Below are 15,558 nucleotides of genomic sequence, written 5' to 3'. Positions count from 1 at the left end.
GGCTTAGCGCCACCGGATCTTGGAAACAAAGACGGGGGTGGGACCACGCAACAGCTAGGGGGGCCGGGGGATGCGGCAGGGCGAGATCAGGACGAAGCAGAGCCGACCAACGACAGCCGTCGATGGAGGCGGCGGACATGGTATGTAGGCCTGGGCCACGCGGCTCTTTGAGGGGGATGTTCTACGCTACGTCTGGTCCTGACGGGCTAACGGCGCGGACGTGTGGGGTGCAGCGCGCCCATGCGTTCGAGGGAAGAGGGTGATGAGCTCCGGCGGAGAGTGTTAGCTCGACAAGGGCGCCTTGTCGGCCTGTTCGTTCTCTTTAGCGTGTCTCAGGTTGGAAGTTGGTTTGTTTGTTTATGCATCGAGATTGTGGATGGGATGGTTCCCTTCATGTTCGCAGACATGGCAGAGCTTGCGCCGGCTCGACTGTTGGCTGTTCGTCGCATGTGAAGACAGATGGGGGGATCTGCTCCTGCATCGATCATTTGACGCAATACCTGGTGGTGAGAATCAGTGATGGAGGGCAGAGGGGATCGTGGAGAACGGTTCACCAGCCATCACAGTCGCCGTCTCCTGACTCGACAGCGACGTTCATGTCAGCCCTGTGCCGGCAGTCGATGATGCTGTGCTGTAGGCGGGTGCGTGCGCTAATGCCACGTCAAGTTCGCTCCCCACTCGGTCGCGCATACCCCACATCAGAGTGGAATCAGCAGCCAACGTTGAGGCAGCTCGCGGTGCTCTAGCCCGTTCTTCGATTACGTAGGAGGAGCGCCAAGCAGCCGTGCTTCTAGAAGGCAGGCTGGGCGGCTGGGGAGATCTGGCGCGAACGTGTAGTGGCACAAGTGGGATGATGGACGTTCGGGTGGAGACAGGCCGAGGGCGCAACGATCAGCAGGCGGGAAGCACGATACGATCTGCGTTCTAACGTCCAGATGGAACATTCGCTGCAGAGTTTGCGCGTCGGCGCTCACCGCAGGTTGCACGCATGAAGCGGCACGGCGCTCGAGTTCACGCAGGCACCCGGCGCGCATGCGGCATTGGGCTGCAGAGGATGACGAAAGGGCGGCAATCGATAAAGCGGACTGGCCAGCGGGCGGCGGCCCTGCATTTGACGGGAAATGAGACGGCCAGGAGGTCGAAATAGAGGCGCCAGGGGTTCGTCCTCGCGTGAGCAGGTGAATAACGGCGCCCGGACGTGTCAAGCGCAGCGAGACGCCCTCACCGCTCCGTCACGCTGGGCTGCTAGCCCGCGGCTAGGCAGCGCAGGGCAAAAGCACAACAGAGGCGCCGCTGGCTCGCAGCCCGCGCGCGAAAAGTCATCGCGCGCTGGACCAATCAGCGCTGTGGGGGGCAGCGCGCATGCCTGGCGGCGATCCCGGCTGCGTCTACCGCCAGAGCGACTCCTGAACCACCAGGTGATAAGCTACCGCGAGCTCCCTGCTGCCCTCCACCACGGTTTGCCCGTGTCTCTCCCCGCCATCGGTCCTAGCAGCTGCCATAGCCTTAGGCCCTGACCCGCCATTGACCCTCGTGCGCCGCCGCCAGAGCTGCCCTCCCCGATCCCCGACCTCTCGCGTCTGGCACACCTCCGCCCCACTCGCTCTGTCTGAAACAGCGTCCGACGCACTGCTCTCGCCGCGTCGTCTTATGCCTGTCGCGCGCCAAACCGAGGCCGCCTCCCGCCCGCCCGCCGCCGCCCAGAGCGCCTAACTTGATCACGATCCCCGTCCCCGACATCATCTTCCACCCAGCCTGCTGCACGCCTCACCAACACTGCACGCCGTGGTCGCCTACGGCTGGACTCACTACCCTCACCATGGCGCTCGACGAAGCTACCTCGCCGACCGCCGACTCTCCCGTCACCGACTTCCAGAACTCGCGCAAGCACGATGGCAGCAAGCCCCTGCCCACCGACTCCATGGTCACCGTGCCCCTGTCGCCCACCGACGGCGAGAGCCCGCCCGTCCCCAGCCTGGACGCCGCCCTCGCCTCCAAGCCTGAGATCACCGTCAACAAGACGCGCGACAGCAAGGCCCCCAGCTTGAACGAAGTCATGGAGAAGGTGTCCGAGGACGAGAAGAAATCCGCAAATGATACCCCGGAGGACGGCGCAGTGAAGACGCCTGGGAGCAGGCCCTCTACCATCGGCCGTCGCTCCCGCAGGAGCAGCTCCGGCTCCGCTGATTCGGAAAAGGTCGATTGGGAGCAGCTTGACAAGAAAGAAGAGCAGATTGAGCAGGATTCACGCTCCGACGAGGTTGGCTTCTCTCCCACCTGCCCCGGCACGCATCGATGCTAACCTCAGGCGCAGAGCACCGCACTCCTCCTCGCCAGGCTCGAGCAGGAAAACCAAGCCATCGCCACCGACCCCAAGTCGGCTGCCTCGAAAGCCCGCTCGCGGAGCCAGTCGCGGCCACCGTCGATGAACCAGCTGAAGAAGCTGGTCGAGGACCAGAACAACTCCGAGAGCGTTCGCTTTTCCCTCCTCCCCTCGCCGCCGCCCATGACGGAGCTCGAGTTCTGGGCCGCCCTTGTGCGCGACTACACGGGCACCGCCCAGCGCCTGCCCACCTTGACCTCGAACAAGATCCGCGCCGGTATCCCCGCCCCTCTGCGTGGCGTGACGTGGGTCAGCATGGCTGGCGCGCGCGACCGCGGCATCGAGGAGCAGTATGAGCGCCTGTGCAACGAGACCAGCCCCTACGAGAACATGATCGGCAAGGACATCGGCAGGAGCTTCCCCGGCGTCGAGATGTTCAGGGACCCCGAGGGCGAAGGCCAGAAGATGCTTGGCCGCGTTCTCAAGTGCTTCAGTCTGTACGACGACAAGATCGGATACTGCCAGGGTCTCGGCTTCCTCGTGGGTCCCCTGCTCATGCAGATGGGGGACAAGGAGGCCTTCTGCGTGCTGGTTCGGTAAGTACACCATTGTTCGCAGCATATGGATGCAGCGTACTGACTGCGCACAGCCTCATGGAAGACTACGACCTCCGCTCCTGCTTCTTGCCCGATCTCTCCGGCCTGCACCTCCGCATCTACCAGTTCCGCCGCTTGATGATGCAGCACATCCCCGAACTCTACGCCCACCTCGAGACCATGAACATCGAAGCCGCGTACCTCTCGCAATGGTTCCTGTCGTTCTTCGCCGTGACGTGCCCTCTCCCGATGCTGTTCCGCATCTACGACGTCATTTTCGCCGAGGGGGCCTCGGAGACCATCATGCGTGTTGCGCTCGCCATCATGCGCAAGAACGAGTCGCGTCTGCTGGCCTTCACCGAGTTTGAGGATGTCATCCAGCTGCTTTTGTCGCGCTCCCTCTGGGATCCCTACGGCTGCAACCAGCAGTCGGCCGACGACCTTGTCAACGACTTCTGCAGCTTCACCAGCGTCGTCACGCGCGAGCACCTCCAAGCCCTCGAGTCCAGCTTCAGGGCCGAATCCAGCGACGAGACGGTCTCCAGGGGCTTCTTCCCCGAAGTGCAGAACGCGGCGCAGCGGTTCCTTGGCCGCATCTGGGGCCCCGACAAGAGGAACACGACGGCGACGCTCAGCCCGCCTGCGGACAAGCCGTCGAGGCCGGTCAGCTTCATGAAGCGCACCGCTTCCAAGCAGAGCATCGCTTCGACGCTCAACTCGGTCGAGGCCGCGTCGGACAGCACAGGTAGAAGCCACAACAGCACGGCCACGGCCATGACCGAGCTCACTAATCGTGAATCGACAGCCGACGCCATGTCGGTCAAGTCCATGAAGACAGGCAACGTGAGGAATACGATGATGTCGCACCACGACCGTGATCTGCACAGCCAAATCGAGGACCTCCTGACCGCCCTGAGCGAGATGCAGCGCGAGCACGCCAACCTGGCCGCCCAGCTGCAGAAGGAGCGCGAGGACCGCCGGGAAGACCACCGCGTCGTCCGCGGCCTCGTCGAGCGGGTCAAGCAGGACAAGGGCATCACCACGACGACCAAAGCGCAGCGCCGCCGCACCTCGCCGCTCAACAGCATCGACGACCTCAAGAACAAGCGCATGTCGACGCCGCCTTCGTTGACGTCGAATGAAGACTTCCAGGGCCTCGTCGAGAAGATCGAAACCCGCTTCCCGGCCAAGGCGCAGCACAGCCGCAACTCGTCCGTCTTCGAGACCAAGCAATACCTCCGCGAATCGCTCGCGCGTTCCAAGGAGCAGCTCCACCTCGAGACGACGCGGTCGCAGTCGCTATCCCGGCAGCTCCTGGACGCCGAAACCGAGACGTCATCGCTCCGCAACCAGCTGGATGAAACCCGCCAACGCCTGCAGGCGTCGATGATCGAAAAGCAGCGCTTCGAGCGGCACATCCAGGAGCTCAAGCTGGAGAACCAGAAGGCGCGCAAGGCGTCGACGTGGTCGGGGTCGGAATCGGACGTGCCCAGCCTCACGCGGTCCGACACGGCCGACTCGATATCGTCGTCCAACTCGAACAAGGGGCTGCGCGAGTTCAAGCTCGGGCGCAGCAACACGATGCGCACGCCGCAGAAGACGCGCAACAGCTTCGGCCGCATCGCGCCCACGCCGTGCAACACGTCGGCGTCGGCGCCCGTGCCGTCGCAGCGCAGCTCGACCCCCCATACCACGTCGGCCTCGCCCATGTTCGCCAAGCGCAGCTCGTCGCTGAGCGCCCACGCCGCCCTCACCTCGTCGCCCCAGCCCGACCCCGCCAGCGACGACGCCCTGCTGCTCGAGCTCGTCAACGCCAAGACGGCCGAGGCCGTCGCCCGCCAGGAGCTCGAGGAGCTGCGCGCCCGCTTCGAGAGCATGCGCAAGATGCTGGGCGTCGCCACGCCGAGCGCGTCGAGCGGTACTTCCAGCGGCCTCACGCCGCAGAAGTCGGCCACCTCCGACGGCGGCTTCTTCACCTCGTCGTCCAAGCCGCCCGGCAGCTCGCACAGCACGGCGAGCACCAATGGCGGCGGCGGCGGCTTCTGGGGCTGGGGAAAGAGGAGTGTGAGTACGACGGCCGCTGAGGCCAAGTAAAAAAAGGGGTGGGTGTACACGCCGAAATTATACATACAAACGTGAAACAACGACGACGGAAAAAACAAAGGCGCCAGCTCGTCTTTTACGAAAAAAGAAGAAGGGGATTGTACACTACTGCTACTACTTTGCATCATGCGGCACACATACACACACACACACACCCACGACGATTCGATCGAGATATAATCGAGGCTATATGGCTTGTTGCTCCGGCTGGGCAAGGACCGACCGGACCACACACGTTACATACATATACATACCACGACACGTAAAGGACACAGCTGAGTGGTTTGTTGATGATGACTGTTTTTTTCTTCCTGTTTCTCTTGCTATCGTCTCGTTTTCTATGGCGGCGGCGGCTTTTTAGCACTGTTTTCTTGTCATGAAGCGTTGCAACATTTTGCATTGCGACACACACAATGTCTTTTGACTTCGAGGAAAGGGTTGCTTTTTACTAGGTGTTATGGTAACATTCTGGGAAGGTGTTTGCTACTGCTGCTGCTCCCCTTTTCCGCTTCGGATGGGACAGGAGAGAGATGTTTTTTTTTTTCCGTTTTCCCTTTTTTTCCTTTTTCGTTTCAAGACCAATTAACCAGCATCGAGCTACTGCTGCGCATGGCGGATATGAGATATGGAAAGGGGGGGAGGGATATAGAAGGGGGAAGTGGCGAAGTGGGTGCTAGCTTTTGCAAGGAGCTAGCTGTCAGCCAGTTCGGCTATGAAATGGTGGTGGTTGCTGGGTTTCTTATGCACCGAAAGCTGGCTTGACGTGGCTGGACGGATGATGGAGCAGAGAGGAAAAAGGAGAAGAAGAAGAAGAAGAAGAAGGAGTGCTGAAATGGAGGGTCGTCGTTGCTGGTGGCTGACTGGATGAAGCAAGCAAGCAAGCAAGCATGGCAGCTGGCAGTTAATTATCGGAGATACCAAAATTCGAGATGTGAATGGCTTTTTCTCTTTCTACTCTTCAATTTGTTGGAGCTTAGGGTACTGCACTGCGCTGTGATCTTGAGGGCTGTTGATGGGCGTAGTGGGGAATTGGTAGAGAGAGCATGTGTGATTAGTTACTGAGCCTTGCCGTGTGATGTCTGAGATGGTCCTTAAGCGTGCGCCGGACGGCTGAAGCTTATGAAAGACGCTTTCCGCTTGGAGCTGCTAGCGATGGTTACGAACGTTATCAACGAGAGCCCGAGGCAGCCGAAGCATGGAGACTGGAAGAGCCCTCAGGGAGTCCTGCGAAAACCGTTGCTCTTGTCACCGCGCGTAGAAGTCCAACTTCATCGCTTCCGCATCACAGCAAGATAGCGCAGTCTTAGACCAGCAAGCAGCCACCGTTGTTTCCAGCTTCGTTCCCCATCTTCCATGTCAAAAGGTCTGTAGAAACAGCTTCGGCGGCCACATGATCCACGGCTTCATGGGCAGCGGCCAGTCGAAAAAATGCACCAGGGCGGGCCTCGTCCAGCGCCTTGTCCGTGTCCCAGTACTCGTCCTCGCTGCCCAGGTACACATGGTTTTGTCGTCGGCGCGGAACTCGCCCGACAGCAGGGCGAAAGCCGCGGTAGGGGCAGCACGAGGGCGGCGTCGGGGTAAGTAGCGCTCGTTCAGCAGCCCCATGTCGAAGCGGCGGCGGCGCATTCCCTCGGACGTGAAGGCGGGAGGAAACTCGCGCGTGGTTCGCGACGTCCTCGAAGGCGCTTGGTTGATGTCGCACCGGTGCAAATGGGCTCTTGACGTCACCGATGAGCGGGGAGAGAAGAGGCGCGACGCGATGGGACGCGGGGAGACGCGCCGAGTCGCGTTAAACTTTTGCTTTTTCGCGTGGCGCAAGGCTGAGTCGGTGGGGAAGCGGGCGGGAGAGAGCTGAACCACTGGCGGAGGATCAGCCTCGCGTCTGATTCACGACCCTCTTGTTCAAACATCACTTCTCCACACACACACACACTCTCTCTTTCTTCCCTTCAGCAGTGCTTCCCGAGAACACGAGGCAATCCCCAGCGGATGACGACGACAATTCTCCAAAACAAGCCCGTTGCAGTCGACACCTTTCAGCCTCGTCTGACCGAATCGCCTTATACCCCGCGCGCGCGTGCGCTGGCAGACGGTTAGACGGCGGAGCGGCTCCACAGCGTAAGGTGTGGCGCCATTCGTTCTCCGATCCATAGCTCGCGAATGCGACGTAGGCTTTGGTATGCCTCTGGCGCAGTGCGTGCATTGAGCTCAGCTGCACGTGGCTGCGAGTTGAGGGACCATTTGGTGCCGTGATTGGCAAGGCTAAGCGCCGACGCTTCGCGTTGCCACGCAAATGCGCTGAAACTACTTTTTGAATTTCAGCTGTTCCCTGCATGTAGGCGGCACTACCCGCTCATGCGCGGGCAGATCTTCGGTGCGTATAAAGACTGACTGTGGCTCCTTGATGTCTACACAATGTGAGAGCACCTCCTACTTTGCTCGTTCAGCTCGGCGATCCGAAATATAAAAGGTAAGGCATCTCAGACGGAATTTGGTACTTGCCTTTCAGTACATCATGGAGGCTCACATTTCATACAGGGGTGGTGCTGCCAGCCTTCAACAAGGAGCAAGTCACAACGCGCTTCGTCTTCTACCCTCGGTAAGACTCCAGTTTCTTTGCCATTACACAACATGCTCATTACATTCAGCCCTCGCGAAACCGGCACCTCACTGCGGCGCGATCACACTCAGTTCCGCGCAAACCCAAGAAGTTCGCTTGTCCGTACAGACAGAGATACCCGACTTACGCAACGCGAGTTCCATCCTGTCTTCATGCCTTCTCATCTGTCGCTCGTGTGAAGTATTGCGAATGTTCCTTTGGCACTCTCTTCTATCACTAACACCTGGTAGGGAGCATCTCTTTAGATCTCATATGGAGCTCTATACGTGCTTGAGATGCCACACCGCCTTCAAGACTCAGGCCTTCTATGAGGAGCATGCCAGGTCCCCGGAACAATGCGGTCAAGTTCAGCAACGCGTCATCGAAACCTTCGGTCAAGACGTCGAGAAAGGGTTGAAGAAACGGTCCACTAGGGGGACATCCGAAGAGAACAAGTGGGCGGAAGTATATCAGGTCATCTTCCCTGATGAAGAGGATGTGCCATCGCCTTGTACGTTCTCCCCTTGATACCATGTCTTACGTCATGCTGCCACTCACTCGTAGCCTTTTGCAAAGACCACGATGAAGTACCTCTGGCAGAGTTCCGCGCTTACACCCATGAAAATTCTCGACGGGTACTGTTGGAGGAGCTTCGCGCCGCCAGTACTGAGAGTTCTCTTCTCTCCGGTGTCCCGGAACCCCTGAAAGAAGAGATGGTGCGCATCTTTTGCCAATGCAACGACAAGATGATTCAGCGTTTCCAGCAAAGCCAGCAGCTTGAAGCATCTTTGGACGAGACGGCTGTGCCTCAGCCACGGACGGTCGATGATTCAACCAACGCTTCCTCTGTCAACACTCCGAATACCAACAGCAGCATTGACAGCACTGAGGCGCAATTTTGGGCTTCCTTGGTGGACGGGAATGTTGGACCTACTCTTCCACCGATTAAAGAACCCATGGACCCTTCCCAGAATGCACTGAGTGGTGCCAACAACAATCAGCTCGATGTGCCTATCAGCGACGCTACCTGGACGGACTTCAATGTCGGCCTTCAGCAACCTTCTACCCAGGGCTGGGAAGCTGGCTGGGGATCTACTGGACCCACAACTTGGAACTTCACTCAGCCAGAAGGCGCGCCGCAGATGCAATACCAACCATCTGTCAACGATACTACGGTTTACGGACAGAATTGGGATCAACAACCATGGCCCCCCACTGCTGATGCCCAGATGTTTTCCGGAAATATGTACCAGGGGCCTCTTCCATGAATCCCAACGCGATCGACTCAACTTAAGGTCTCATTTGAATACATTTGGTCGGGCGTCTTGGTATAATTTCTGGGAATGAAAAGAGAAGGGATTGCTTTTGGCCGGCGTTTCACCGTATCTGTTTTCGAGGCGCCTCGTGTGGCCTGATGCCGCGGGCGGTGACATATATATCCCTGACAAGAGCGTAACAAAAGATTCGAAGCTCCACACGGTTAGGCAAAGAGCGTAATCTAGATGAATGGATGATCTCCTTCATAAATATTTCGTCATCGACAAGTGTTAACGAGATGAGAGAAGGTAGTTCACATACAAAGCGAGAAGCTGCTGAACAACGACGAAGAGGTGCGGGGGTTGTACCACCCCAGCTCTTTGTTGAGCTCGAAGTCTGTCCAATCTAACAAAAGTTGTTGATGCTCTGAAGTAGCGATTTTATGCGCATACACGATATCCACTTCATTCTGCTCACTGACCATTTTGCAAGCACCCCTAACGTAGAGCCGCGTGCCACTCTTTGAATCTTTCACTCACTGTCAATCGCCCTTTCATCCCCACAGCGCGGAAACCCGTACCAGCCAACCGCTATGTGGGCTTATGACGTCCTTCACAATACATGCTGATGGCGAGGAGACTAATTGGACGGTATTTTTAGCGTCGTAATAGATGCAGTCGATCAATTGGCCCAGACCGACCACACAGACGAGCCGTCGCATGAGGACCCGCGTCTGGACCACATTGGCATTACTCAGCTCGCTTAGCCTCCCGATTCAAAGCTTCTTCGAACGTGTCGATTAAGCTTAACTCTTCGCCAAAGGAGTATTGGCGCCGCCGACGAAGACATACCCCAGAATTAATCGGCGTAGAAGAGCGGGCTTACGTTATTCGTTTCGCGCACGACTAGAAGACCTCGCTACGGAAACAGAAGCCTCCTGTCGGTGATTTAATTTAGTTCACAGCGCAGTCGGCCACAGCTCACGGCGGCGAATTCTTTGGCACTTCACGAAGGCGTATGCGGGGTCACTAGAAACAATGGGTTTAGTGGCAAAGCCTTTCTTGAATTTTATATCCTAGCCTCTCGTGATTCAGCAGGCCTATGTGCCATTAATAGAATCCTCATAGTCGCATGCAAGCTATCCTACGATACCTGCGACCCGGGAAGCTTGTGAATGAACCGCGCCCATTTAATTAGAATCGTTCTCTGACTTTATACCCTTCCAGCAGGAAGTTTCAGAGTTCGTACCACGATGAGCCACATGTAGTAGCTTAGTTGATGCCCAAAGTTTCTGCCATGGCAATCAGGTCGTCCACCGTTCTCTTGGACCTCTGCCAGAGACCATGGTGACGAGCGCCGTTCATGACGATCTCTCCGTGCCACAGCTCGTTGAACTGTTCCACGATCTCTGTCCACGTCATGGCCCTGAATCTCGTCGTTGCAACAGCCTCCTCGAAAGACTGCCTATCATCTCCGACACCAGCGAACATGTTAGCGACCCCTTCTGGATTCTTGCGAATCATGGAGATGAGAAGGCGCTCAACCGGAGACAGGCCGCCGCCATTCGGGAGGATGACATCGACGTCCTCAGGCAGCGGCATGCGCATCACCTCCCCCAACGATCTAGCTTCGACTGCGGAATAGCGGTCGTCAAACTCCACACCCATCGTGCAGAGGGTGTCCGAAATCCAACGGTTGAACTCGCGAATGGTCCTACCATCGCTCCAGTCAATTTTCTCCCTCGCGTCGGCGTCAAGCAAGATCGGGTGAATGATCTTCTTGACACGGCTGGCGCCGAGTAGCATCTTCGGGATACCGCCGATCTTGGTGAGATTTCTGACCGCGGTGATGAGGTCCTTGCGGTTGAGAGTCGGGAGAATATCCGGATGGCAAACCTCTTGCAGCCACACCTTCTGGGCAATCCGATCCACGGCATCCGCGTACGCCGCGCCGCCGTTGCCCTCCCTCAGCTCCTCGCCGCCATCATCATCGTGATCTTCCTCATCTCGGCCAACAACATCCCACTCGTCTCCATCCAATCCCTCCAGACCGATGTCATTCCTCTCCTTGGCCTTGCCCCTCGCAACCAGGTACGCCGAATGCCCCTGCTCCCTCATCTTCGCCAAATACTCACGAGGCATGTCGTCGACAAAGTACAGCACCAGTCCAGCCATCTGGTCCTGCACCGCCGTCTCACCCGCCTCCACCGTCCCACCATCAACACCGGCGCCACCCTGGCCACCCCCATTGCACACGCGCACCTGCTGCCACCTCTCGCCCCTTACGAAGATCGGCGGCGGATGCAGCAGCGCGAAGCCGTCCCTGCCGCACACCTCGTGCGCGTGCAGCATGGGGCCGCGCAGCGCGGCGACGGCGCTCTCCTGCGCGGCGAAGAAGTCGTCGTTGGCGTTGTGGTTGCGGCGGTCGCGTTGGCGGAAGGCGTGCTCGTCGCGCAGGACGGCGGCGGCGAGGGCGCGCAGGCGCGCGCGCTCGGCCGCGTGCCACGCGTCGGCGACCTCGACGCTGCGGTCGGGAAAGGCGAAGGTGAAGAGGTCGCTGGCGAGGGCGGCGACGTTGTCGTCGTACTGCGGGGAGGCGGCGGGAGTACTGGTCGTCGTCGGCAGGGGCAGCGTGATGGCGGCCAGGTCGGACTTGTTGGCGAGGCGCGGCGTCCACGGGCCGCCGGCGTTGCCGCTGGGGAGGAGGGTGAGGTCGGCCGGGGCGGGGAGGGCGGCGAGGTCGGCGAAGTGGTCCGCGTGTGCGAGGGTTGCGGCGCGGAGCGCGGCCAGGGCGGCGCCGGGGTCTTGCGCGTTGTAGAGCAGCTTGAAGTCCTTCGAGTTCGTGGCGACGGCGGAGGGGGTGCGGGCTTTGAGCGAGGCGAAAAACTCGTCTTTGATGCGCACGAGGTCTTCGGCCGTGATCTTGCCGTGCGGGTCGTTGTCGTCGTCGTCAGGCTCGTTGGCGGCGCTGGCGTCGGGGCTTGACTTGTCAGATGTAGGGTCAGCCTTCTTGGTGTCGCTGAAGTCCGCGCAACGCTTTTTGGACGAGTCAGTGATGTCGTTGGAGTCAGCGCGGTCCTTGTGAGACGTATTGTCATCGTCGCCAGCGCTGGCGGTATGCTTTTCGGATGACTCCATATCGCTGCTAGGGTTAGCGCCGTCCTTGTCAGACGTGAGGTTGTTGTCACCGCCGGCGCTTGCACCGTGCTCTTCGAACCAATGTAGAATGTCGCTGAGGACGGCGCTGTATCTGCGAGACCAAATGCTGTTGTCACCACTGACGCGGGCGCAGCGCTTGTTGGGCGACTTCATACTGCCGCTGGGGGTTGCGTTGTTCTCGTCAGACGTGAGGTTGTTGTCACCACAAGCGCTGGCGCAGCGCTCGTTGGACGACTCCATGGCGTCGCTAGGGTTGTCGGCGCAGTGCTTGCCAGAGTTCATACCGTCGCTGGCTTCGGCACCGTGAATTTCAGACATAGTGTTAGCTATGCTTGAGGTTGGGCGCGGTGCGAGGTAGAAAGCGTGTGCGTGGTGTTGAAAAGATGGTGAGGGAGGACGGGCGGTAGGAGATCTTGTAGGTAGGAAATTGGAAAATTTGGAAGAGCGCGAAATGGGAGTGACCGATACGGAAGGCAGTACACCTACTGCGACGCGTCTAGCTCGCATCTGGGGACACTAGCGAGAACTGGGTTTGATGGCAAGGTGAGGAGCAGTGGCCTCGCTGGAGCCCAGGTGAGCTTCACTTCCGGTTGTCCTGACTTCGACATGCCGCTCATTCACCGCAGTAGCTGACGCGTTTCAGAGCTTGCAACCGCAGCTGAGACCTTCATAGCGCACAGGCGCAGGCGTTGCGTTGAAGTGTTTCCCTCCGCGTTCTCCTCCAGACCTGGGCCACACCACACACGCGCTGGTTTTTTTGCGTCACCCCACCGCACCCAAAGCGTTTCCAGCGAAGAGCCATACAAGCCTTTCTTTGATCAACGCTATCGCGACCATCTTCACCTGCTAAACCAGCACAATGTCGAGCCAGAGCGCCAACGCGACTGACGCGACCACTCCGGCCAGCCCAACCAACGCGGCCAGCCCGACCCACGCAACCAACCCAGACTCGGAGCGCCAGCTGCAAAACAGCAACTTCGACTTCCAGACCCTCTACGACGTCATGGATCTCCAGCCAGAAGACCGAGCCGTCTTCGACACGTTCCGCGAGGTACTGTACGACAAGCTCCTCCGAGCATCCAACGGCGATGAAAGCCCTTCCAACACCTCGTCCGCCCGCCTCGCGAACCCATCTTCCGTTGAAAACGTCTACGATGACATCAGCTTCACGAACGGCGCCATCTCATACGAGTTCGAGGACATGACGAACGAGAACGAGAACGAGAACGAGAACCAGCCCAGCCAGGTCGACGACGGGAACGACGGCAACGACGACAACGAGCCGCCCCTCCCGCCCGCCCACGACTCCAGCGACGCGCCGCCGCCGAACAGCTGGGCCAACGTCAAGCCGGGCCCATCATACGGCACCCTGCACTTCCCAGGCCACGCCCACTACACGCCCAACGAGATCCCCATCACGGGTAAGCCTTTCCCACCCGCCCTTTCCACCACTCCCTCCCTCCCTCCTCCACCCGCTAACCATCTCCTCCCGACAGGCTCCCACGGCTTCATGCTCCTCCACCGGCGCCCGCGCTTCCACCCGCGCGGCCAGCACCTCCGCTCCCGCGACGGCCAACCGCTCGACCAAAGCGCGATGCTGACCCTCCACTACATCGACAACAGCGAGCTGCGCATCCAGACGCACACCTACACCAAGCCCCGCAGCGCCGCGGACCTCGACTTCAGCGCCGCCAGCACCGCGAACCGCCTGGAGTCGTGGGTGCGCCGCTTCCTGGCCGACCACGGCGTCGTCAGCACGCAGCGCAACAAGCAGGGGGCGGCGGCGCCGATTGTGCCGTACCTGCCCGAAGAGAGGGCGTGGATTAAGCGGTTGTTTGAGTTGCAGCCCGCGACGCCGTTGAGTGAGTTGTGTCGTAGGTTTAATGCGTATTGGGCGGGCAGGATCGTGCCGGGGGTGGGCGGGGAGGGTGGCGCCAGGCCGCGGCCGGCGAGGACGAATGGCGCGTTGATGAATGAGGTTTATCGGAGTGGGCTCAAGAGGAAGATGGAGTATCAGTTGGGGAAGGGCGGGGAGGGGGGGAAGAAGAAGAAGACGGAGGCGAAGACGAAGGGGAAGGCGAAGGCAAGGGGTCGTGGTGGTCGGTGGGAGAGGGAGGCGGAGAGTGAGGAGGTTGAGCGGGAGGGGGACGGGCAGAAAGAGGATGGGCAGCAGAAGGGAGACGAGCAGCATGACGTTGAGGATGCGGAAGGTGACAGACTGGATGACTACATGAGCTGCTCGTTCGAGCTTTAGGCTCCTAGAGTAGCAAAGGGGCTTGATGAAGGTGCAGTGATAGAGTAGGATTGGGATTGCTGGACGTCGAGATTGGCTTGCTCCGTGGCTCACTGGGATCTTTTTTCACGGCTCCGATGTACACACAGTGGCTCATAGCTTTACGCTTCCTGATTTCAGGAAGGCTTACGAAAAAGACAGGTAGACTGGGCATTGTTTTTAGACTACAAGATCCACACCGAAGCTGTTGAAGCTCAGGGAATGCAAGGATTTCAACATTGCCCAAAGCTGTTGCACAACGGGCGGAATACTTTGTGAAGGCAATCGTAGATACCGCAATCTTTCTATCCTTCAACTCCCGTGTCCCGGTCGAGCAGATAGGTAAGCAAGGCTCCAATCGGGACCCTCGCTCGAGCTGCACACGTTTTGTGATGGCAAGGACTCCTCCGACGCTCGCGCGGAGTGCTCGGCCATGTTCTTCTGGGTCTGGGTCGACATGGTCCAAAACTGCCATACTCTTCAGACGGACCTCGGCCCCAATGTCGAAGGTTGGAATGGACGTCTTCAAGTCACTGCGACCACTCGCTCTCTCGCTTAATCCTTCGTCCAGCAACACGCTTATAAACTTCGCGCCGTAGACTACGAGTATTAAAAACTTATAACCCGCGATACTACGCCTGGGGCCGCCCTTGAACGGCCAAAGCCAGAAGGGGTGCGAAGATAGCAGCACGCATGTTTACGGCGGGCGCGAGGCGCGCTTGGGCGCGTGAAAGGCGCTCGTCGAGGCGGTCGAAGCGGGAAAGGTGAGAAGCATCGGCGGGCGAGAGGGCCGGGTGTGCGTGGGCGGCGTTGTGGCGCAGGTTGAAGGTTATTTGCATACTAACTACGTCATCGGTATCAGTCCATGTTCAGTTGACTGCAAGTTCGCAATATCAAAAACGAAGTCATCTACGTCGCCCACCCAGGTATTTGATCAACACCAAGCATCTTAAGCAATTCTCTTGCTTAGGTCCGCGAATTCTCCATATGTCAGGACTACTTTGCCGAGCTACCTAGCACTTCTCCTCCGGTGCCAATGTTCTTTGGTGCCCAGCCGAGCTTTCTATGACCTCAGATTAAGGATTTTACTTTATTGTTAGGTCGCAATTCTGTTTTTTGCGGTTAAAAACCACTAAAACGACTCGCCCGTAGCGACGATTCGGTAGTTTTACCGCAAAAAGAGCACGGTCTCTAGAAACGGGTACGAGAACCACGGTTTGGAAGACGGCTTATGCAATGTACCATCATTC

General features: G+C 58.9%; 4 protein-coding genes across 4 annotated transcripts; 3 read left to right on the top strand and 1 right to left on the bottom strand.

Moving 5' to 3' along the window:
* Positions 1-1,819: 1,819 nt before the first annotated feature.
* SLS55_009986 (uncharacterized protein) lies at positions 1,820-5,013 on the top strand (the record flags this gene model as incomplete). Its single annotated transcript, XM_066781379.1, has 3 exons — positions 1,820-2,260; positions 2,315-2,919; positions 2,973-5,013. 3 exons carry the CDS (start codon positions 1,820-1,822, stop codon positions 5,011-5,013), a joined length of 3,087 nt encoding a protein of 1,028 aa, XP_066628381.1.
* Positions 5,014-7,894: 2,881 nt separating this feature from the next.
* SLS55_009985 (uncharacterized protein) lies at positions 7,895-8,889 on the top strand (the record flags this gene model as incomplete). Its single annotated transcript, XM_066781378.1, has 2 exons — positions 7,895-8,132; positions 8,186-8,889. 2 exons carry the CDS (start codon positions 7,895-7,897, stop codon positions 8,887-8,889), a joined length of 942 nt encoding a protein of 313 aa, XP_066628380.1.
* A 1,260-nt stretch (positions 8,890-10,149) lies between these two features.
* Positions 10,150-12,354, bottom strand: SLS55_009984 (uncharacterized protein; the record flags this gene model as incomplete). The annotated part of the gene is made up of 1 exon (XM_066781377.1): positions 10,150-12,354. One exon carries the CDS (start codon positions 12,352-12,354, stop codon positions 10,150-10,152), a length of 2,205 nt encoding a protein of 734 aa, XP_066628379.1.
* A 541-nt stretch (positions 12,355-12,895) lies between these two features.
* SLS55_009983 (uncharacterized protein) lies at positions 12,896-14,290 on the top strand (the record flags this gene model as incomplete). The annotated part of the gene is made up of 2 exons (XM_066781376.1): positions 12,896-13,457; positions 13,533-14,290. The coding sequence occupies 2 exons, from the start codon at positions 12,896-12,898 to the stop codon at positions 14,288-14,290; spliced, it is 1,320 nt and encodes a 439-aa protein (XP_066628378.1).
* Positions 14,291-15,558: the final 1,268 nt, after the last annotated feature.

Source organism: Diplodia seriata (assembly GCF_021436955.1).
Source record: "Diplodia seriata strain FDS-637 chromosome Unknown scaffold_11, whole genome shotgun sequence".
Classification (NCBI taxonomy): Eukaryota; Fungi; Ascomycota; class Dothideomycetes; order Botryosphaeriales; family Botryosphaeriaceae; genus Diplodia; species Diplodia seriata.
The sequence above is the reverse complement of the archived record's forward strand: the minus strand, read 5'-3'. Positions and strand labels throughout refer to the sequence as shown.